We start from the raw sequence: 24,967 nt of genomic DNA, 5'->3' as shown, positions 1-24,967 counted from the left end.
CTCCATCTTCGGTCCGCCTCCCCCTCTCTCCCTATTTATTCCAGTTCCCTCTCCCCATCCCCCTCTCTGATGAAGGGTCTAGGCCCGAAACGTCAGCTTTTGTGCTCCTGAGATGCTGCTTGGCCTGCTGTGTTCATCCAGCCTCACATTTTATTATCTTGGAATTCTCCAGCATCTGCAGTTCCCATTATCTCTGATCCAGTATTAGTTCACTTTTCCAGCATTGATCCTGATCGCTATTGGTAGAGAAATATTAGTCATTCAGTACGCATTGAACTGACCAGAATAATCATTTATTAAAGTATTTTTGTGATTTATCATATTGAAGACTCAATGCGCTTTTATGCCTTGCAGGCAGCTATGTTTGACACATGAACAGTATTTTCTGTTACATCAAGACATTAGGCAAGTGCTCTGCTTTTTTTAATGAGTTTGGGATTTTGCGATAGGTAGGGCCTGGATTTAAAGAGTAGCAGCATGCATTTGTAAGGTATATTTAATGTAAATTATCCCAGGTACTTCATATGAATTGTGTGGAAACAATTTGACACGCAACCACACAGAGTTTAGGACAGGTGATCAAAAACAAAGGTATAGGTTTTAAGGAGAATATTAAAAACAGATGAGGAAGTGTTGAGGTGTAGAAGGTGATTCTGGAGCTTAAGACTTCAGCAGCCAAAGGCATTGTCACTGATTTTAAAAAAAGATTTAAATGAACCGTTTCACGTGGTTCCAGGCTTTGGAAATTGGTGTCCCCATGCAGCAACTCCCATCTATGCTGAAATAACGAGTGGCCATCAGAAAATCCGGGCCAGTGAACTCTGCATTTTTGCTTCACAGCTTAATACATTCAGCAGAATGAAAGGTTGCTGATTTAAAGAATTTAATGTGTTGCTTTTCGAATGCAGTTCATACAACTGTATGTTAAATGTATTGTGTTTAATTCCAGGAATAAAGACTGCATTGATATTTTTGAAATTTGGAGCATAATGGAGAACTGTTCACTGGATTCTGAAGGAGAGGATGAGGTACAGAAACAAATCAAAGGCTCCTTCTAAATTACATAGCTGAATTGATTTGGGTTTATTCTGTTAACGTAGTGTTTTACAATGTGCAGTACTTTTATGAATAAATTGCTGTATTTAAACCGAAATCTTGCCCTGCTTTTAGGAAAATGACGAGACAGTGAATGCTGCTGTTGCAGGAACATCTGCCACTAGAAGAGTGAGTAGCATAAATATTTTCCTAGCTAACATACTGTATAATTATTAGTCTTGGAGTAGGTTTTGCTATGCTTGGCTTTCACAGTGGGTCCAGTTCAAAGTCCCACTTGAGTATTTTGTGGCTCTGCCAATAGTACACAAAATTTGATACTTTTCAATGCGCCAATAACTGGACTGCTCCGTGGTAAAACGATTATGACAGCAAAGGTTGCAGTCGTCACTTTGGCATTGCGTACGATCCATATTACTAAGCAATGAAAGTTACTGGTGAACAAAGCAGGCAGAAAGAAAATGGCAACTTAAAAAAAAACACTAATTATGACAGTTCTCTTCACTATATTTATAATACAAGAACAAAGCTTTTTCCACCAACTTTGAAATATTTAATGTTTAACATGAGACTAATTTTCCTTCCAGTTGTTTATATACTTGTTCATAAAGGCTTTATGAGCATCCATCAGTGAATTTTTTTACCCCCCCAAACTTTGAAAGATGCTCTGCTGTTTCCAGTGAGTTTAAATTGAATCCATTAGCGATTATTTTGGAATGCAGAGTCCTTTGCATGATCCAACTAGACCATAGCTTATTAACAATTTTGTTTAAGGCTAATGTCAAGTCTGAAATTTATTTGTAATAAATTTCCATCTTTAAAGTTGCTATATATGTTGAAGTTTTTTTTCTATTTTCTTCTCTCACGAAGAGCTGTGTTGGGCACACGTTTGGCCGGAATCTGAGCTATGATATCAGCACTTGGAAAACTCAGTGCAGGGAACTGTTGGAGATCCTGTTTGAATGTGAAGACTCTGAACCTTTCAGGCAGCCTGTGGACCTCACTGAGTACCCTGTGAGTTAATTCACACTATTTTCGAAGGAAATTAATTAAAGCATTTCAATTTCATTTCATGCCAAACATAGCAAATGTCTTAGGGGTGATTTTTGTTGAGGACATTGTTTATGTAAAAAGAAATCACTGATGCATCAGCGCCGATGCTGGTGTGTTTTACTTGTGACCAAAGATGAGTATGTTTGAGCACGAGGAAAGCCTAATATTCTGACCTTGTACTATTTAAGTGAAATTCTTGAGCTTTGCAATGCTGGTGGTGTTTTGGTTTTTGTTGGAGAGTCCAAAATGCTTTCTTTTAACCTGTTAATTTAATGTAAATATATTCTGGTATAAGACGATTTTTTAAAAAATTGTACGCATTCTGTAGAGTATTCCCTTTTATTGTCAAATGAATTCTTGGAATCTTCCGAAACAATTATTAACTGACAGATTTGCCAATTTTGGTAAAAATTTTAGTTTAAAAAAATTAGTCAAAATTTTCATTGATTTATTTCTCTTCATGCCTTTCAGCTAGAGATGACAGTCAGTAGTATTTTCTCATTCTCTCCAAAATAGGTAAGGGTAATAAAAAATAAAACATGAAAACCCAGAAAAAGTGTAGTGAACTAAAAGCAAGTTAAAGTTTTCTGTTGGAAAGAAAAGTGATTTCTTTAACAATTAAAGCCCTACCTGATGGATTTTTTCAAAGCAAATTTTTATGAAAATGTAAATGAAATGTTTAAAAGCACTTTTGAAAATCAGTTTTGAAAGGATGTTAGACTAAGAGGTTGCCTTTTTAGGCCTTCTACCTGCCCTTGCCTCTGACTTCTTTTGACACCCTACCCCCTCCACAAGAGGAAGGGGAAAAAATTTGCTTACTGTCCACTGGAGAACCAATCCCAAAAGTGGTAGGCTACAACTGATGAACTTTAAGTTCCAGAGGCTGCAAGACTCTGGCAGAGCCTCTGACAATGCATTCACCAGTATTGAGATTTGTCATAAGGCCAAATACTCATCTTTGCTTGCTTGTCACTTCTTGAGAACTGGATTGACATGCATTCAGGTGAATTACCTCTATGGTGGGGATGGTGTGTTCATTGCAAAAATGAATCAGCTTTAAGCAAGTCACATTTTCTCGTTAAAACCAATGCAAACGGTATAAGCTGCATTCTTTAGGATTTTGTTTATTTGAATGCATGCATGTTGAAATACTGGGCTTGGCTAAATTCAGACATTGGAAAAGCTTTTAATCAATGAATAATGTAACCTATTTAAATTACATCCTGCCCAACAGACAATGGGTGCTGGAGTAGGCCATTCGGCCCTTCAAGCCAGCACCACCATTCATTATGATCGTGCGTGGCTCATCATCCACAATCAGTATCCAGTTCCTGCCTTATCCCTGTAACCCTTGATTCCACTATCTTTAAGAGCTCTATCTATCTCTTGAAAGTATCCAGAGATTTGTCCTCCATTTCCTTCTGGGGTCAGAGCATTCCATACATCCTCCACTCTCTGGGTGAAGAAGTTTTTCCTCAACTCTGTTCTAAATGGCCTACCCCTTATTTTTAAACTGTGTCCTCTGGTTCTGGACTCACCCATTGGCGGAAACATGCTTCCTGCCTCCAGTGTGTCCCATCCCTTAATAATCTTATATGTCTCAATCAGATCCCCTCTTATCCTTCTAAACTCAAGTGTATACAAGCCCAGTCGCTCCAATCTTTCAACATATGATAGTCCAGCCATTCTGGGAATTGACTTTGTGAACCTATGCTGCACTCCCTCAATAGAAAGAATGTCCTTCCTCAAATTTGGAGACCAAAACTGCACACAATACTCCAGGTGTGGTCTCACCAGGGCCCTGTACAGCACCAGAAGGTCATCTTGTTATGAAGACCAGCATGCTATTAGCTTTTTTCACTGCTTGCTGTACCTGCGTGCTTGCTTCCTTGACTGGTGTACGAGAACACCTGGATCTCATTGGACTTCGCCTTTACCTAACTCGACTCCATTGAGATAGTAATCTGCCTTCCAGTTCTTGCCACCAAAGTGGATAACCACACATTTATCCACATTAAACTGCATCTGCCATGCATCTGTCCACTCACCTAACCTGTCCAAGTCACCCTGTATTCTGATAACATCCTCCTCACATTTCACACTGCCACGCAGCTTTGTGTCATCAGCAAATTCACTAATATTACTTTTAATGCCTTCGTCTATATCATTAATGTATATTGTAAACAGCTGCGGTCCCAGCACTGAACCTTGTGGTACCCCACTGGTCACCATCTGCCATTCTGAAAGGGACCTGTTTATCACTACTCTTTGCTCCCTGTCAGCCAGCTCACTGCCTTTCCTGCCTCCCTTTCATGATCTTCCTAGTCACTGCAAATCTTCTCCTCCCCGACTCACTGACATGTCCTTTCTCTCTCCTTGATCTTCTGACTTGAGCTCTCTGCCCTTTCCCAGCCTCTCCCTATCTCGGACACTGAAACTGATTCACGGCCTCTGCCTCCACCAGCTCTCTGAACTTCCTACTCCCTGACTCACCTTGTCTTGAACCTGTGTTCTCGTTTAAAATCTTAATCCAATATTAACGCTCTGGGGTCGTAAAAGTGAGAGTCCCAATAGTGCTGAAGTGCCAAGTTGGGCTGTTAATGTTTTTTTAAATGTTCCTGTAACTATTCACTTTTGAACCCTTGCTATGAATGAGGGGCTCTTGATATTAATGACAGTAGTAAGAGGAAAGAGTGTCTTTGACAGTCATTTAAAACAAATGTATCAGCACCATTCAAATCTGCATTTTCACAAGCAGAGAGCTCAAGCAACAGATTGGGATCTTGGAAAGGGAAGCAGCACAGAGCTAAATAGGAGAATAGAAAGCTCAGTGGGAAGGGTGGGGGTAAAGGCCTTTCCAGAATTCTCCAATTGTGCTACATGGGGATCAACATAAATACTCAGAGATAATGGGCCTCATCAAATTATTGTATGGAGCAATTTCTGTTATAAATGTCCATAAGACCATAAGACATAGGAGTGGAAGTAAGGTCATTTGGCCCATCAAGTCCACTCTGCCATTTAATCATGGCTGATGGGCATTTCAACTCCACCTACCCGCACTATCCCTGTAGCCCTTAATTCCTTGTGAGATCAAGAATTTATCAATCTCTGCCTTGAAGATGTTTAACGTCCCGACCTCTACTGCACTCCATGGCAATGAATTCCACAGGCCCACTGCTGTCTGGCTGAAGAAATGCCGCCTCATTTCCATTCTAAATTGACCCCCTCTAATCTAGTCCTAGTCTCCCCGCCTAAAAGAGACAACTTCCCAGTGTCCACCCTTTCTAAGCCATGCATTATCTTGTAAGTTTCTATTAGATCTCCCCTCAACCTTCTAAACTCTAATGAATACAATCCCAGGATCCTTAGCCGATCATCGTGTGTTAAACCTACCATTCCAGGGATCATCCGTGTGAATCTCCACTGGACATGCTCCAGTGCCTGTATGTCCTTACTGAGGTGTGGGGCCCAAAATTGGACACAGTATTCTAAATGGGGCCTAACTAGAGCTTTATAAAGTCTCAGAAGCACATCACTGCATTTATATTCCAACCTTCTTGAGATAAGTGACAACATTACATTTGCTTTCTTAATCACGGACTCAACCAGCAAGTTGACCTTTAGGGAATCCTGACTAGCATGCACAGATCCCTTTGTACTTCGGCTTTATGAATTTTCTCACCGTTTAGAAAATATTCCATGCCTGTATTCTTTTTTCCAAAGTGCAAGACCTAGCATTTGCTCACGTTGAATTTCATCAGCCATTTCCAGGACCACTCTCCTGAACTGTCTAAATCTTTCTGCAGCCTCCCCACCACCTCAGTACTACCTGCCTGTCCACCTAATTTCGTATCATAGGCAAACTTCACCAGAATGCCCCCAGTCCCTTCATCCAGATCACTAATATATAAAGTGAACAGCTGCGGCCCCAACACTGAACCCTGCGGGACACCACTTGTCACTGGTTGCTATTCTGAAAAAGAGCCTTTTAATCCCAACTCTCTGCCTTCTGTCAGACAGCCAATCCTCAATCCATGCCAGTAGCTCACCTTGAACACCATGGGCCATCACCTTATCAAAGGCCTTTTGGAAGTCTAGATAGATAACATCCACAGGGTTTCCCTGGCCTCACCTACTTGTTACCTCTTCAAAGAGCTCATTTTATTTCATCTTGTCTCTAGATTGATATCTGAAACATTGCTTTCTAAACATAAATAATTTTTAAATTTAATTTTAAATAATTGGAATTTATAATGAAAGCCTTCATTGGCATTTTCATGGGTCATTAGAAATTTGGAAAAAGTCATGGAATTTGGAGATTACTCTTTCAGGTTCCAAAATCAGCAAAAGGCATGGAATTTTGTGAAGATGGGGATGAGATTTTTCTGACTTTGTGCAGCATTCCAACCTTTCTGACTTTCACTTTCAAATTACTTTGAATGTCAGAACATAATACAGGTAAATAGACTCGTGTCCCATAAGAATCTCTACCATGCAAGATAATTGTAGAATTGTTGGAGTGCAGAAAGAAGCCATTCATCCCATCAAGTCTGCACCAGCCCTCCGAAGAGCATCCCACTCAGAATAAACCACTCTGTCGCTGTGATTCCACATGCAGTTTTTGCGATGGCTAACCCTTCTAACCAGCACACCCCTGAACACTAAAGCATAATTTAGAATGGCCAGTCCACCTAACCTGCACATCTATGGCTTGTGGGAGGAAACTGGATCACTGGAGGAAATCCACGGAAACATGGGAGAATGTGCAAACTCCACACAGTTGGTCACCCTAGGCTGAATTGAACCTGAGTCTCTGGCGCTGTGAGGGAGTAATACCACCCACTGTGCTGTCCCAGTGTTTGGGAGATTGAGTATTGATGAACCTTGCATACAATGCAAGGCTTCAATACTTGTGTAAAACTACAAATTTCCAAATTTGTGACGTATTTGAAAGAAAAATGACATTTTTCAGTTTGGTTATGCATATGTTGTAGATTTGAATTTAGACATGCTGCAAGGGCGCTGCTTCACGGAGAGAGTACATATTATAAACGAGAGACACTTAGGGCGTTCATTGCGATTTTAAAACCTAATTTGCTTTTGATGACCTTTGGTCATTTGTAGGATTACAGGGATATTATACACACTCCAATGGACCTGGCAACTATAAAAAATCTATTAGAAATGCATTATGAAAGTCCCATGGAACTTTGCAAAGATGTGCGACTAATCTTCAGCAATGCTAAAGCTTATTCTCCAAACAAGAAATCTAAGGTAATCTGAATAGGTCACTTTTAAAGTAGTAAACCATAAGAACATTTCATACTTTTTTGGAAATGTGTTAACTTGTATGCATTTTGAAGTCAGTGGAAATAAAAATCAGTAATCTCCTTGTCCTCTTATTCACCACCCTCATATCTCCATTACATCTCCGCCTTCTGTCCTTCACTGTCTCCAACTCTCCCATCTTGATCCTGCCTGTCCTTCCTGCTCTTTGCCTTCTCTGTTACTTTCTTTAGTCTACTCCTTGTCTCATCACCACTTTGTTTATTCACCCACTCCACTTATCTAGAGAAGAATTTTAAGATGGGGCTCATCAAATTCAATAAAGTGAAGAAAATTATACAGAAAATATCTTCCTATTAATTTCAAATGGATTTTGTAGTGACTTACAAAGATTGCATGGGATTGCGCAGTAACAATGAATTACATCAGTATATTCTTAACAGCAATTTTTTTTTCTAAATAAAAATTAGATCTACAGCATGACTCTGAGGTTGTCTGCATTTTTCGAGGACCAAATTCGAACAATTGTCTCTGATTATAAAACTGCTCTAAAATACAAGAAAAGGAGTCAGCACAAACTGAGATATAAGAAACGTCTACATAGTTCTGATGCCTCCAGATCAAGCAGCAGAGCCTCCAGGTATGTTACTTGCAGGGCATTGTTTCCTCTAAATGACTTTTTTAAGCGGCTGCAGGCCATTAAATTGACCTTTGCAGCGTACTTAGTATGTTTATACTGTGGATTGGGAGAGTTAATGAAGCTGGTTGTGAATTGTCTGTCAGAAAATTTTCAAATTGAGTACTTGGGGAAATTCAGTCTTTTTGAAAATGGTACACATAATGCTGTCATTCCAGCTATGGTACAGCTCATTAAACATTCATCTCAGTGGTCTATTTTTTTATGTAAACTAGCTTCTTTGAGAAACGTAGGAACATTGAAAATAGGAGTAGGCCACTCGAGCCAACTCCTCCATTCAATGTGATCATGACTGATCGTCCTACTCAGTACCCCACTCTTGCTTGGTCCCTTTAACCTTAAGAACTGTATCTAACTCCACTTGGAAATCACTCGGATCATCATCACTTGGATGACATGGAGATGAATTAACGAGAAGATTTTCTGTTCAAAAAATGTTTGCAGGCTAGTTAAAGAAGAGGGGCATTTCAGTTTAAAGCAGTTAACAAAACCATAGGCTTTATCTGTCTGACAGGGGAGTGTTGAATGTTTCCAGTATAACTGAATGCAAATCTGTGGCCAATGGGTATACAGCCTTGGCGTGAAAATTACAGTGTGAAATCACTATTATGTGTAGATTGCATAGCCTAGGATGTTTGCTGTAAAGGAGAACTTCAAAAAATATATATTTATATCAATAAAAGCTATATTCTTTAAACTGTTACTTACTGGTACTATAGTTTGGTTGCCATTTTCACTTCAACAAAGTTGTTTGCAATCATCATGAGCTTATTTGTGTTTCTGTGATCTTTAGTCCAGAACGAAAACGGAAGCCAGTGAAGTCTCAGGCAAAAGTAGAATATATTTCCAAAATATCTACCTCATTACGTTCATCTCAGAATAGCGCAAGTAGTAGTGGAGATAGTGCCTGCACTGATGCCTCTGAGCATTCTTCTACATCAGCCAAAATAAGGAACATGAAGGCTAAGACAACTGTCCTAACCATAAAGAAGGACAGAAAAGAAGATTTGCCCAATGGGTCAGTTGAATCAACAACAGGTGAGCAAACAAACAGATTTTGATTTAGTATTTTCTATGTTCAAGATGCTGTCTCCATGCGACTTGTTTCATAATAAGTAAGTCATTGTATAGTGTAGTTCTGTATCCATTTCTTTTGTATGTCAAGTTTCACAGACACTTGCAAACACTTTCTTTACTTGGCTGTCATGAGTTATTGTTATGCAGATATTCACCAGTGGCCTCAAAGAAAGTTGTTGTATGTTTTGCCTAATTTAAACTTGAATTCTGAGATACTGCGTTCAGAATATTGATTTATTCATCTGAGTATTTAACCATTCAGCCAATGGGTGATATGTAGATGATATAACCAGGAAATATTTATTGAGTAACAGAGGTAATACTTAAAGAAGCAAGGCAACAGCTCTATTAGCTTAATGCAGGTCTTACTTCCTGATTCAGCCAAGATCACAGGGCAACAAATAACGTATCTCTTACATCTCTGGTCTTCTGATTAGAGAGCAGATACTTGCCTTCAGTTTCAAATTCAGCATGCATTTTGGCCCTGCAAATGGTGCTTATTAAACCTTTCCAAGCTAAACCATGTGCACGAACAGTGACATTCTTGAACACTCATTTGCCTAAGTGATGCCTGATCTATACAGTGCATTGAAACAGTCAGTGTATTAAAGCTGACACAGTGAAATACTTTGTAAATACAGCATGATGAATTCCATACAAAAGTGAAAAAGAACTGAATTGCTGCAAAAATTGATCACAAAACTGTTAGAATGCTGCATAAAAACTGAAAGAACTGCAGGTGCTGTAAATCAGGAACAAAAACAAGTTGCTGGAAAAGCTCAGCAGGTCTGGCAGCAGCTGTGCAGAAAATAATCAGAGTTAACGTTTTAGGTCCAGTGACCCTTCCCCACAGTTCTGAGGAAGGATCAATGGACCTGAAACGTTAACACTGATGTTTTTCTTCACAGATGCTATCAGACCTGCTGAGCGTTAGTAGCAACTTCTGATTTATTCCTGTGTTAGAATACTGCAGCTGACTGTGTGTTGTGAAAAGGAAGTGTGGTTTGATTCCCTTGACAGTTCTGTACTGGGAAAGCACTGTCAGAATGGATGTATGGGTCTGCGGTTCTGATGAAGCCCTGGTCGGAATCTCCTCTCAAAAATGCAGAGCTCCCTTCTTTCATTTCAAGTAAAAAAAAGTGAGGGCTGGATTGCCAAACCTCAGAAAATCAGACTTCTTTTTAAGAGGAATAAGTTGACATGAGATTAATTGATTAATGCAGTTTGCTTGATTATCACGAAAGTAAAATGAATATTACGATTCACTGGAGTAGCACACTGGAAACTAAGCATAGCTATCTCTGGAGTCCTCACAGGCATTAAGGATTTTAAAATAAGTACTCAAAATTCTCCAATTTACCCAACTTTCAGACTCAACTTGATAAAAAGCAGAGGCCGGATTTCTGTCTTACAGGAATTGCTGCTTATTACGAGTAATTAGGCTCTAGCTACAGGTAAACAGTTATGTCGGTATGTTGCACTACATGTTAAAGCTCTAATTCCCTTATAAACATACCCTTACACACAGGTAGATGTATACATTAGGTGAAAAAAAATGTATAGAGGGGAAAATTCTGTGAGACAGTTCACTAGTTTTTCATTCCAGATTCTATGGGGGAATTGGTTCTTGCTAAACTGCAAATTGCTTGCTTTTCAAATGCTCCCACTACTTTGCAAAGTGCTACTTCAACTGGCTGCTTTGCTTGTAACATGTCTGAAACATCAATTAAAAGTTTTTGCTCACAGTAACTGCCGAATGAAAAATTAACAGGCTTTCTTGTGAGTTTAAAATGAAATTTGACTGCAGAGAAAGATGCTGAGTTCATAAAGATCGACTGCATTTAAGCCTCTCATAATCTTATGCATATCACTCAAATCACTCTTCACTCTTTTTTAAAAAATTAATTCATGGTTTGTGGGTGTAGCTGGCAAGTCCTTCCCCATTTGCTCTTGAGAATGTGATGGTGACCTGTCTCTTTGAATAGCTACATCCATTTAGCATAGTACACCCATAATGCTGTTAGAGAGACAGTTCCAGGATTTTGATCCTAGAATACTGAAGGGTCAGCCATCTATTTTCACGTCAGAACGATGAATGGCTTGGAAGAAAGCTTATCTAAGAACTAGGAGCAGGAGTAGGCCTTCTGGCCCATCGAGCCTGCCCTGCCATTAAAAAAGATCATGGCTGATCTTTTTGAGACTCAGCTTCACCTACCCACCTACTCATCATAACCCTTAATTTCTTGACTGTTCAAAATTTATCTAGCCTTGCTTTAAACACATTCAGTGAGGTAGCTTCAACCGCTTCACTGAGTAGGGAATTCCACAGATTCACAACCCTTTGGGTGAAGAAGGTCCTCCTGACCTCAGTCCTACATCTGTTTCTCTTTGTTTTGAGGCGGTGCCCTCTAGTCCTAGTTTCACATGCTAGTGGAAACAACCTCCCTGCCTCCACCTTGTCTATTCCCTTCATAATCTTGTATGTTTCTATAAGATCTCCCTTCATCCTTCTGAATTCCAATGAGTATAATCCCAGTCTACTCAGTCTCTCCTCATAATCCAACCCTCTCAACTCTGGAATCAACCGAGTGAATCTCCTCTGCACCCCCTCCAGTGCTAGTAATATCTCTTCTCAAGTAAGGAGACCAAAACTGCACACAGTACTCCAGATGTGGCCTCACCGGGACCCTATACAGCTGCAGCACAACCTCCCTGTTTTTAAACTCCATCCTTCGAGCAATGTCAGACAAAATTCCATTTGCCTTTTTAATTACCTGCTGCACCTGCAATCCTACTTTTAACGATTCATGCACAAGGACACCAAAGTCCCTCCGCACAGCAGCGTGCTGCAATTTTTAACCATTTAAAACATAGTCCATTTTGCTGTTATTCCTACCACAATGGTTGATCTGTCACTTATCAACGTTGTACTCCATCTGCCAGACCTTTGCCCACTCACTCAGACTATCTGCAGATTTTGCCTTCTGCACACTTTTTGCTGTACCACTTTGTGTCATTTGCACATTTTGACACAACACACTTAGTCTGCAACTCCAAATAATGTATGTAAATTGTAAACAATTGCGGTCCCAACACTGATCCCTGAGGCACACCACGAGCCACTGACCAGAAGAACACCCATTTACCCCTACTCTTTGCTTTCTACTGGTCAACCAATCCTCTATCTATGCCGATACATTTCCTGTAATACCATGCAACTTTATCTTATGTAGCAGCCTTTGGTGAGGCAACTTGTCAAATGCCTTCTGGAAATCCAGATTCACCACATCCACAGGTTCCCCATTGCCTACCGTGCAAGTAATGTCTTCAAAGAAGTCCACCAAATTTGTTAAACATGACCTACCCTTCATGAACCCATGCTGGGCATTTCCAGTGGGACAATTTATATCCAGATGTTTTACGATTTCTTCCTTAATGATAAATTCAAGCATTTTCCCCACTACCGAAGTTAAGCTAACTGGCCTATAGTTACCTACTTTTTGTCCACTTCCTTTTTTAAACAGTGGCGTCACATTGGCTATTTTCCGATCTGTGGGAATCACCCCAGAGTCCAGTGAATTTTGGTAAATAATTACTAGTGCATTTGCTATTTTCCTCCATCACCTCTTTTAGTACCCTGGGATGCATTTCATCAGGGCCAGGAGACTTGTCTACCTTTAGTCCCATTAGCTTGCCCAGCACTGCCTCCTTCATGATCATAGTTTCTAGGTCCACACCTGCTATAACCTTCTTGCCATTAGTTTTCGGCATGTTATCTGTGTCTTCCTCTGTGAAGACCGATATAAAATAACTGTTTAATGCCTCGGCTATTTCTTCATTCCCAGTTATTAAATTGGTCTTCTCATCCTCTAAAGGACCAATGTTTATCTTTGCCACTCTTTTCTGATTTACATATTTATAGAAACTTTTGCTGCCTGTTTTTATATTCTGAGCTAGTTTATTTCCTTTATTTCCTTTGACATCCATGGCTGGCTCTCTCTCTTCCTGTAGTTCTTCCTTATCACTGCAATATACTTCTGAGCACTGTGAAAAATTGTTTTGAAAGCCCTCCTCTGTTCATCAATTGACCCACCATAAAGTTTTTGCTCCCATTCTACCTTAGCTAACTGCTCCCTCATTCTTTCGTAGTCTGCTTTGTTTAAGCACAGGACATAGGTACTGGATTTAACCTCCTCACACTCCATCTGTATTTTAAATTCCTCCATAATGTGATTGCTCCTTCTGAGAGGAACCCTAACTGTGTGATCATTAATTATTCCTGTCTCATTACACAGGACTAGATCTAGCTTGCTCCCTCGTAGATTCCAGTACGTATTGTTCAAGCAAATTATCGCCGATGCATTCTGTGAACCCTTCCTCAAGGCTGCCTTGAGTGACCTGGTTTGACCAATCAATATGTAGATTAAATCCCCCAAGATAATTGCTGTTCCATTTTTACATGCATTAGCTATTTCTATGTTTATTGCCCTCCCCACCATGTTGTCATTATTTGGTGGCCTATAGACCGTACTTATCAGTGACTTCTTCTCCCTTCTATTCCTAATTTCCACCCTCATGGATTCAACGTTTTGTTCAGTAGAACTTATATCATCCCTCATTACCACTCTGATATCATCCTTAAAAATCTGAGCAACACCACCTCCCTTACCTTCCTGTCTGTCCTTCCAAACAGTTTGATACCCCTGGATATTTAACTCTCAGTCATGACCATCCTGTTGCAGTTGGTGGTCTTTCTATTTATCTGCTGCCCTTTCCATCTAGATGGTAATGGGTCAGGAAGATAGTATACAAGAAACCCTTTTCTGCTTTGTGTCTAGTAGATAGTACACATTGCTACTACTGTTGTGGTAGAGGGAGAGAATGTGATGTGCTTATTAAGTAGGCTGCTTTGCTCTGAATGGTGTCAAGCTTCTTGTGTATTGTTGGAGCTGCACTTGTAGGGTGCAAATGTTACTTGTCACTTGTTTGTCAACCCGAACTTGGATGTTGCCCACGTTTTCCTGCATTTAGACATAGTCTGCTTCACCACTTGAGTTGAGATTAAGATTGATCATCATGCAATCATTAGCAAGCAACCCTATTTTTGATGCTGTGATGCAGAAGAGGTCATGGATGAAACAGCTGAAGATGGTTGCGTTTTGGACATTACCGGAGAAATTCTTGCAATAATTTCCTGGGGCTGAGATGACAGCCATCCACCAACCCCAGCCACAACCATCCTCCATTTTATTAAATATGACTCCAACCAGTAAAGAGTTTTCTAGTTCTGGCAATATGCTTGCATCCAACATGTTTCTGCCATTTTTTTTTCTTTTTCTTTTTCCTGGTCAGCACAAGCTAAGAATTCTGAGCAATTGCATAGTTTATAACTGTGCGGCACGGTGGCTGTGTAGTTAGCACTGCAGCCTCACAGCGCCAGGGACCCGGGTTCAAATCCAGCCTCGAGTAACTGTCTGTGTGGAGTTTGCACATTCTCCCCGTGTCTGCGTGGGTTTCCTCCGGGTGCTCCAGTTTCCTCCCACAGTCCAAAGATGTGCAAGTTAGGTGGATTGGCCATACTAAATTGCCCATAGTGTTCAGGGGTGTGTGGGTTATAAGGGGATGGGTTTGGGTGGGATGCTCCAAGGGTTAGTGTGGGCTTGTTGGGCCGAAGGGCCTGTTTGCACACTGTAGGGAATCTAATCTAATAACTGTCTCCGAGTTGGGCTGTGTGAATTTAACAGGCTTTGTGGTATTTAAGTCATCAGATCTCAAAGTGCTACCAATGTACTTCTAACAAAACAAATCAAGTTTACTGCACACAAAAGTGAAAAAACACAAATCGTTTGAAATAATATTCATACAAATATCAGAAATAAAACTTAAGCACTTGTACCTGCAACAATCTTACAGCTACTCAAACCTCTGGGATTATCCTGTTTCCATTTTAAAGTTCCTTGGTGAGTTGATACAACTGTACTTGGTTTCTTGTTGACAAACACTTACACTAGGGCAATGTTACTATCCTTAGTTAATGATCCCTTGAAGGTTTGAAACATCATGACTGAAATTTGAGTTAAAAAAAAACTAAAATGATACTCAGATCTAATGAATAGCCTTAAAAAATGATCTTTGAGACAATTTCTCTAGTGTCTGACAATTTGAGCGAAGATGCAGTATTTAGGGTTCAGAGTAAATTTTTAAATGTAAGAAGAGTTCAACCAAATTCGCAAGTTTTGCAAGACTAAGACTGTAATAAAAGAGCTCTCTTTCTATGATAATAAAGTGTGAAGCTGGATGAACACAGCAGGCCAAGCAGCATCTCAGGAGCACAAAAGCTGACGTTTCGGGCCTAGGCCCTTCATCAGAGAGCCTTCATCTAGGCCCGAAATGTCAGCTTTTGTGCTTCTGAGATGCTGCTTGGCCTGCTGTGTTCATCCAGCTTCACACTTTATTATCTTGGATTCTCCAGCATCTGCAGTTCCCATTATCACAGCTCTCTTTCTATGATGTGTTTCTTAGCATCAGACGGTGGAGACTGCAGTGAAAGCTCTGCAGAAGAGAATGAAAGTACTATTATGTCTTGGGCTGAGCCTGTGGCTGGCAGCAGTAGAACAGCAAGAAAGCATGTATCACCAAATAAAAAAACAGGTGAGCATGATTGTTTTCTTTCTAACAAGCATTAATTATGCAATGTATTGGTTTAGATGCACCTTGAAAAGTATCTCTGAAGTTTTTGCTTTCGTTTTGACATTTTGTTTGCATAATAGTTCAGCAGTCCCAGCAACTTTAATATGGGACAAAATCTGATTAATTCATTGTTGTGTACCATGGATTACTATTTGGTGCGCTCTGCTTGTTACTGAAGTTTATTTGTGTTTTAGTTTTTTCAGAGGGTGTGTGGGGATGAGGTTAATGTGTGTTGAATATTATGATTTTAGCTGGTGATAATACTGGACAAATCAGATCCCAAAGTGTAACCGGAGAGTCAAAGTTTTATTTCAGTAGTTTTTATTGTAATAGTCAGTCACTGAACATATTCAGAAGATGTACCAAAAAAAATCAGCCTACACCAAGAGAAAAAGCATGACTGATCTAAAACAAGTCTTACAAATATCAGAAGTAAACATTCAGCAGTTTTACTCTCAACAATCCTACAGATATTTAAATATTGTCACTATGCTACAAATCTTCTCAAAACTCATTGTCACTATGTTTCCACTTTAAAGTTTATTAATCATTTGCCACAATACTGTCTAAAAGTTAGTCTCACTCTTCATGAGACCTTTAATTGCTAATGCAGCTCACTTCGTCTTTAACATCTGTTTCTTACATTCATGCAATCAACAGCCTTGTAGGATGTCTTACCAACACATTGAAACCTTCTGTTTCTGGTGCTTTTCTCATACTAACTTCGAAGTTACTTGCAAATTTTTTTTATCTACCCTGCCTGTTTTTGAGACTTGGGTATTGCTGAAAAAGACATTTTGTCAAAGCTTTTTGACTTAAACTCATCAGGATATTTTGCAAGAATGCAAATTCAGGGGAAAAACTGACTTTAACTCTGAGCTGAAGGGCTTCTTTCTGTGCTGTAAATCTCTATCATACCTCATAGAGGAGAATGTTGATTGGTTGTCAAGTGGACGCTAATTAGTAGAGACATTGTCATGGAGAATGCATCTAATAATACTGATTCATAATTAATGTCAAGTTTTGTTTAGTCAACCTGTCTGGTTTAAGATTACGGTCAGGACATTGCCATGAGAAATGAACTAGCCAATGACTATCAGCTATTTTAATGAGTTGAAGCAAGCAGTGTATGTACATGTTATAGAGTACCAGTGATATACAGCACAGAAACAGACCCCTTTGTCCAACTCATCTATGCCAACCAGATATCCTATATAAATCTAGTCCTATTTGCCAACATTGTTTCTGCCTGCAAAGAACGAGGCCCGGAATGTTAATATATGTAGTTTCCAGTACGTCCAGGTATGCATACTAAATTGGTTTTCAGTGTAAAACCTTGCACACAGGATTATCCAGAATATATTATCCAATTGCAGAATTACATCTAATGTTAGATACTGTGTTATGGATTTTGCAAGTGCAGGATAGTTGAGAACATACGGTACCTATTTCAGTGTTATATTGAGGGAGGCTGCATGACAGAATTATTTGATTAAAAAAATGAATTGTCTTCAGTTTGTAAATATTCCTCTTCTAATTGAAAATTTTTAAAAGGTAAAAGTAATTCTTATTTTCTCTTTTAAATTCAGAAACAAGTGGTACTCAGGTAAATGGAGACAGCAGGAAATTGGTCCGTCAGAATAAGGCAGCAAAGAAACGCAAGATCTTGAGTGATTCTGAGGAAGAAGACTCTGTTTCTGAGAGGGAGCAGGAGATATTAAGTGCTGTTAAGCGAAGAAAATATGCCTGTGTTTTGGAAGATGATGACTCACTGTCTGAGAACGAACAGCAACATGAGGACGGGGAAGCCCGAAAACACAGTTCTGGTGGAAATACCAGTTCTGGGAATGAAAACTGCTCCCGCTCCAGTTCTCAATCAAAATCTCAATCAAAATCTCAATCAGACTCTGAATCCCAATCAGTTTCTGATTTGGATAGCGATTACAATGTGAACGCTAGGGCAAAAGTGAAATCAAAGATAAAAGTGAAAGCAAAGACACAGGTGAAGAGAGGGAGACCAAGAAAGATTAAAGGGAGAGGAAAAAATAAAATAGCTACTTCTAAAAAAGTCACCAGTAGGTTAGAATATAAGAAGCAGCAAAAGATCTTGGACAGCGATGATGAAGATGGGGATGATGACGACGATGACTCTGATTATGTAAAACGAGATTGTGTTTGTAGACCATCTGCAATAAGGACCAGAAATCAAGGCAAAAGGACTGTAAGATATGATGATTATGATTCCGATACAGACAGCCTTTTACATAGTGAGATAGCTAGCCATGGAGTGTCAAGGTCTGGACGGGTACGACGAATACCCATGAGAGTGAGAGACTGAAATGCAGCCATTTATTGGCATTGTACCACTGTGAATTTGTCTTCTCTAAAATTTCAGGGATTATATTTATATTTTTCTGGATTTATTTTTTGGGGAACTGGGGGGTGCTGCTGGCCATGCTTGGACACAAAATCATGATCAATATTGCAACCATTTAGGGACGTGTAGTGACAGCACAAAAAACTTCAGTAGTACTTAAGATAACTCTAGCAACGTTCATGGATCATGCTAGAAAAGTGCGTGTAACTTAGTTTTTTTTCTACTATTAAGCACTACAGCTAATGTTATTTATTTTTGCTTCCTTGCATGTATTTTAAGCCAACAGAACAGTGTATCTCTGTCTCACCAGTGATTGAAGCAGTTATTCACATTTAGGCAATGAATAATGGCAGCAGGAAGAAACAGAAGTTTACACCCATCTTCTTTTCATGATTATTTTATTTGTATTGAGCATAAATTCAATCAGTGCATTTTGCTTAAAGCTTGTGTATTTTATAAGCAGATTAGTCTTTGGAGGGCCATGGTAGAAATGAAGCATATCTTTAGTACAGATAAAAAGACCAGATTTTCTTTACATGTAGGTACACTATTGCTAAAATGCCTACAACTTTCTTTGTCCTAACATTTAACAAAGGATTGTTTAAATTTGTAGTAAGTTGAATAATCCTGATCCCTTTTTTTCTGTCAGATCAGCATTCACCACCTGTGTCTGATCAATTTGTTGATTCCTGTGTTTCAGTAAAGGACAAGAACAATGTCCTCCCAATAGCTGAATGACCAGGGTTTCTTTCCTTTGCCCATTATTTAAAAAGTGGAAAGGAAAGAGAAAATCATATTTAACAAAGTACTGACTGGAATTATGCAGATTTACTTTGGAATTGAGAAGTGGTTTGGCACAACGTTAAGGAGTTATATCTCAGAAACTGTATTCAAGAAAAATACATAAATTAACATGGGCTGGTTTAACATCAGTTTTACCCCTGTTCTAAATGACTTCCCAATTTACTGTTAAAGATTTATCAGGTTTGGTTTGTTAAATTGGTTCTTGTTAATATCTCAACATCGATCCAATTTTATAACATGAGCTGTCAAATTTAGCAGCATATGGAGTCTTTTAAAATAAAACAAATAATCTGGCTGAAAACAATTTCAAATGTTATTACATTTTTAAGAGGGAGTCAATCTGAATTAGAAATTGTGGATTAATTTTAGAGTGTTGTTTTGCTTGGTTAAATCACTTGTGAATATTCCAAAACAGCACTTGAAAGTAGAAAATGTTTTTCAAACTGTGTCATCAATGTGCTAATGCAGGGTACCTTATTTGTATCATAAAGCTGTACTTCAAAACTGAAGTTAAAAATTTTTTCAAGGTTTTAAAAAAGTGCATTCTTCCCACCATCCATTTCAGAAGATGTGATTCGCAGATTTGCAGTTCCATCTGTCATTTAGTGCCTTGTCCAAGTATCCGTCATGCTTGTCAAGGCAGTGAGCATTCATAGACATATCCAACCAAAGAGTTGAGAAGTAAGATTATTTCACCCAAGCCTGATGTTGTCTGTACCCACCATAAGCATAGAATTTCTAACAAAAATCAAAGGGCAGCGTGGAAACATTTCCTGATATTTTTACATTGTGTCTGGAGACATTGTGGTTAATTAAAGCCCCTCTCCACTAATTAATGGGCAGATTGGTATGAACTGACAGAAAATAACAAATCAAACTTGGGGCTTTGGTCTTTATTAGGTATCTGATGCCGTTGGAGAAGTTTCTGCACGTACCTTTAAATTCCAAGCTTCTTATCAATTTCCACAACAAAAATTTATCTGGAGGAATATATTTTCTAATCTCTATCTGCAACAAACCAGTTGTGTATAAACATTTTTAGACAGAATCTTCACTGATAAAGAAGTTTTTAAACATAGTTAGCAATTGCAGATTGCAAAATAAATACTGCAAGGAAAGTAAATACAGGTATTCACCAGGTTGCATGAAGGATCCATTCTTGAGTACAGTTGTAAGTGAGTACATACACAAGTCAGAATGCAATATAGTACAATTTAAAATAGCCATTCATAGGTATGAGGAAATGTTCACGTGTTGTATCATTGAAATTAGTACTAATGCACTCCTGTATGGGATCTTGTCCATAAGTATGAGTATTCATAAGTCAGAAGTTTGTAAATCAGGACTGCCAATTGCATAGTTTTGTTTGTAATGATAACAATGCAACATGTGAAAATAAATTTCTAAATTATTAATAGGCATGGGGCCAGATAAAACTTTTCTATCCCATTATAAGATAATTTGACTAAGTTTCTAGCATGTCCCTCAAGTTATAAATTTGGCTATTGAAACTAGATCAGATGCCTGCCCTCTGCTAATTGTATTATGCTCCAGGAAATCTTGGTATAAATGCTACTGTTTTCTGTTTTCAGATTTATTCAAAAGCTCTGAATTGTATTTAGTTTTGTCACATTTAAGAAATATGCAAATTACTCTATTCTTTCTTTTACTCCATTTTGGCCTTTACAAATATTTACACTTAATAGTATCATTAAACAACTTAACAGTATACATTTAAGTTTTAAAAGACACAATGAAGTCCTAATAAAAGTTCTGACTCTGCAAAGTTGATAAAAATTTTTGGCACAGCAAGACCATTGGCAACCATTCTTTAGAGATGTGATCCTGTTATACCCGGGGCAGTTTATCTACATAGTTTCTCATTTTACCACATGCATTTTTGGATGGGATGCAGGTATGAGTTAGAGATTGAATAAATGACCTTAAAGTTGTTTTTAACGCTGTTCAGTCTTTTAAAAATTGAACTTAAAACAAGTCACAGCCAAGATTTGCATTTGTCTTGTGCAGAATGTTTTGAGGTTACCAGTTGATCGCCCCAGAGAGGAGACAGTTGAAATATTTGTAAACTTGCCTAAGTGAGAGAATGTGATTGTTGACATTCAGCATCCACAGTATTATCCAATCTGATTTTTAAAAAAAACCCTATAACAGTAAGTGACCTTTTAGCTCATCCACAGTGTGGAATTGCATTTATGAAAAGAAATTGGTGCCTTCAGTTTTGTCTGTGCCTACAATGATGCTAGATCATATTTCTAATCTTTTGAGGTGTTTGTCCTCAGGAACACATGAAAGCCAAATGTTTTACCCTAGCTACCATCCTCTCAGCCCACCTGCCCCCAAGCAGCCACCTTGAATGTTGCAGAACATTTGGTCATGGTCAGACCTTGTACATTTAATATCTGTTCCAAAATTGAGGAGTAGTTTTGATGAGGTGGTTACGTCTGTATGCAAAATTGAAGGTGTAACTTTCCCCTCAATGCCTGGATAAGAAACTCACAGGATTGGATAAAATTCTAGTTTTACCTCCAGCCGAAAATTCGTCTTCAATGTTAATAGTGAACAAAATTGGGATGGTTAAAACCAACATGATACTCAATCCCATCAGTTTTCAGGTGGACAAGGTATGTTAAAAATTGGCACTATAATTTATCTTACATTTTTATTTCCTTGCATTAGCTGAAATTCTAAATCTGTGATTTGTCTTCCACTTAGAATTTTATTGTGACATCCAATAAAAGTGAATATTGTTTAGATGTTTGAAAAATGGTGCTAATTCTGTTTGGTGAATTCAGAAAATGTCAGTTTATAGAGTGGCTGCAAAAATATGATTTAGAACAACATAGTTATTGTTGAGTACCTATAAAACAGTTTTGATGTCCTTTTATGGAACAATAAACTCATTGGAGATGCAGGAGGTACTCTGCCTTGTTCCAACTATATTCCAATGAATGTACACATGGTAGTTTCAAAACTGGCAACGTTTCTGAATTAGTCCTTATGCACCTCAATTATTAGCCCATACTCATTGCATAAATCTTCTTTGTAATCCTTGGATCACAAGCATAAAGTTTTCTTTGATTTAATTTATTACCAAGATTTTATTTTATCTTCATTTCCAATAATGAGCTGAGAAGCACAATACATATGCTGTTCTTGTGTGACTCATGGTTATGAGACAATCATAGGAGTAGATTATTTGTCAGTACTCAGATACAGTATGCTATGCTCTTCTGGAAAAACGATATCCTTAAAATTGACAACTTTGGGAGGTGACTGACAATGAAATTAACAAGAATTATCTCCTAGTTAAGGATGTTGCTAGGACCATGTACAAATTTGCTGAACATTTTACATAGTTACTTGTGACTTACATTTGCCTTCCTAAGCTTCCCACCTCTATCATTCCATACTTCAGTGAGTAAATTTGGGTGTTGTGATTGAGTAATCTTTTTTACTTTTGTATAACATGTAAAACTGGCTTTTAAACACATGAATTGAGTTTAACATTACCACTGCCAGTTGAAAGTTTCTAAGGGGTTTTACTACCTTACATAATCTTGCTGGAAAAATGTCATAACATGAAGTATCAATGCATCCCCAGAGGTGAAAAATGCAATTTGTCAAAAAATTTTGTGACCATTTGCAGCAAAATTGCGATATGTACAAGTATTAAGGTACAGCTTTTCAAGCTACGTTCCACAGCTTCTAGGCATCCTGCACTGTTACTTATTTTCCTTAATTTTGAGTATCAGCAAGGCTTTTTGACAAAGTCAAGAGTGATCCTGAACATTTACTTTGTAGCTATATTCCCAATCTCTACAATTATTAGGGCTACTATAGTTCTCGGGTGTACTTGGGCAGTTAGTGTCAGAAAGCTGGCCAACTGGAGGTACTGGCATAGTCAACTTGGTGAAAAGATAGACTGCGATCTGAATTAAGAGTGCTGACATTTGTCCATTGCCCAGGAATGCTGTGACCAATTGTACTGTAGCCCTGTTTATCACCAGCTAACAGCACAAGAATTGAACTTCTTAATTTGTATTGGATGCATTTGCACAACTTGATCCCATTCTGTTGGACAGCCAAAATTATTCCTTAATGATTCAAAAACAAATGTTGCACACTCACATGCTGCCTTTTCACTACGTAATAAGTTCATGATAACTTGTATATGACAAAACTAGATATCTTTCTGGCTATGAATTATCAACATTCTCTTTTTGCTTTTGTGAATATAATATTAAAATGTATTCATCCAAAAACACATTTAAGTTCCTGTAACAATTCCTGTTGTCCAGCCAATGAAATAATAGTTGCTATGACTTAATTTCCTGAATGTGTCACGACTTTATTTTAAATCTCTCAGCATAATGGACTAAAGGGTCGAAAAAAGAAAGCCAATAAGAGATTCTGACCTGCAGTTTGCGTTGTAATTTATTTGGACAACCTATCTCTTTTATAAAGGGGTTTATTTTCAGGCAAGATTGGTTTTCCAAGAACTGCCACACAAAACATGAACTTCTATTTATCTTGTAGACCTGTTGTACGTTTGCCGCATTTCTGTTTTTGTTTTATATTTAAAATGTATTCAGATTGATCATTACGTTGACACAGGAGTGTTAAGACCACTTAATTTGACTGCAAAGCATGTTCTAAAACCATTGAGAGTTACAATGACAACTTTAATTTTAAAGAATTTCTCAAATCTTAAAGTCAATTACTCAAAATAAGTAATATCCCCCTGAATTGTAACACTGTCATTTGTTTAAGTCAAATTTCTTGAAAATAACCTTTAGTAGAGCAAAATTTTACATAACATCTTAAAACATTTTATACTTGTTTGCTTGATCACAACTTTGTAATACTTTGGAAATAACGATGTTAGTGTCTATGCATTTGAGTTTCCAATTTAGAGTATAATAGAAAATTAATTTTGAAACACTTTTTGCAGAATTAAGTACTATGTATATACAATGGACTGCATTTTGACTTAATACAGGCTGACAAAGTTTATTGGTTTTGGAATGAATGCCGTGCTTTAATGTTGCAGACACTTCCAGAGGCTTTCCAGTCCTTGAGGTAGTTAACTTGTGAGATAAAGCAGCAATGTTCAAAATGATGTGAGTATGCCATTAAGAAGTTTTTGTTTGGGAGGGAGAACACTCCCATAATTTTGGAAGTATGATCCTAGTTGCCAAATTGGAGTGCCTGCATCCTAAACTGCCTCTAACTTATTTCAGTGGGGAATGTTGAACCTGTAAGGAGGGCCCTTAATAGTAACTGATCTCGCAGAGAATTGTAAAAGAAAAACAGTAGAACATTAACCATGCCTACAGAAGAATACCTGTACCATTATCCTGCAATGGAGTAGCAGAAATGACTGCAGGTATATACTACTTCAAGGATCGGACTCATTTGTGACCGTAGGCAAAAATGGCATGATTCATAGGGTGGGGAAGGTGTAAGAAATATGTGGGTTGAAATTGTAGAAATGAAATTGTGACATTCAAAATAATCTTACAGACCCCGTTTAAAAATTAAGAATATTTTATTCCTTTTCCTGGGACATTGCTTTTGCCAAATTGTTTCTATTTTGAGCTCAGGACCATTTATATGTACAAACTGAAGAATCAAATTATTCAGGGAGAAGTGTTTGCCAAAATGGCAAACTTCAGTTTTCTTTGATATGCAAGGAAAATCATTGGCCGTTTATTTTTTGTCATTTTTCTGGCAGTTTATTGTAAAATGTACATATGTAAAAGTTCAGAAAACTTGCAATTTTTGCATTAGCAGCATAGCATATTGTACAAATTAATGTATGTGGTTGTAATTATGCTATTTTCCAAGTTTTATGTGGAAAACTGATTCTCCTGTGTAAAATTACAAATTTTCTTCTTTAAAAATAA

General features: G+C 38.2%; 1 protein-coding gene across 3 annotated transcripts in view; it reads left to right on the top strand.

Moving 5' to 3' along the window:
• LOC125456751 (bromodomain and WD repeat-containing protein 3-like) overlaps positions 1-24,967 on the top strand; it is a 180,380-nt gene extending 155,413 nt beyond the window's left edge. For all 3 annotated transcript variants that reach the window (XM_048540134.2, XM_048540133.2, XM_059650165.1), the window contains 8 exons: positions 950-1,028; positions 1,171-1,224; positions 1,924-2,067; positions 7,234-7,383; positions 7,866-8,035; positions 8,886-9,130; positions 15,692-15,820; positions 17,449-24,967. In XM_048540134.2, coding sequence (XP_048396091.1) covers positions 950-1,028; positions 1,171-1,224; positions 1,924-2,067; positions 7,234-7,383; positions 7,866-8,035; positions 8,886-9,130; positions 15,692-15,820; positions 17,449-18,197 — 1,720 coding nt within the window. In that variant the 3' untranslated portion in view covers positions 18,198-24,967. The remainder of the gene's footprint in view (positions 1-949; positions 1,029-1,170; positions 1,225-1,923; positions 2,068-7,233; positions 7,384-7,865; positions 8,036-8,885; positions 9,131-15,691; positions 15,821-17,448) is intronic.

The sequence above is a fragment of the Stegostoma tigrinum genome, chromosome 12 (genome assembly GCF_030684315.1).
Source record: "Stegostoma tigrinum isolate sSteTig4 chromosome 12, sSteTig4.hap1, whole genome shotgun sequence".
In the NCBI taxonomy this organism is placed as follows: domain Eukaryota; kingdom Metazoa; phylum Chordata; class Chondrichthyes; order Orectolobiformes; family Stegostomatidae; genus Stegostoma; species Stegostoma tigrinum.
Note: the sequence above shows the minus strand (reverse complement) of the source record. Positions and strands in the feature narration are given on the sequence as shown.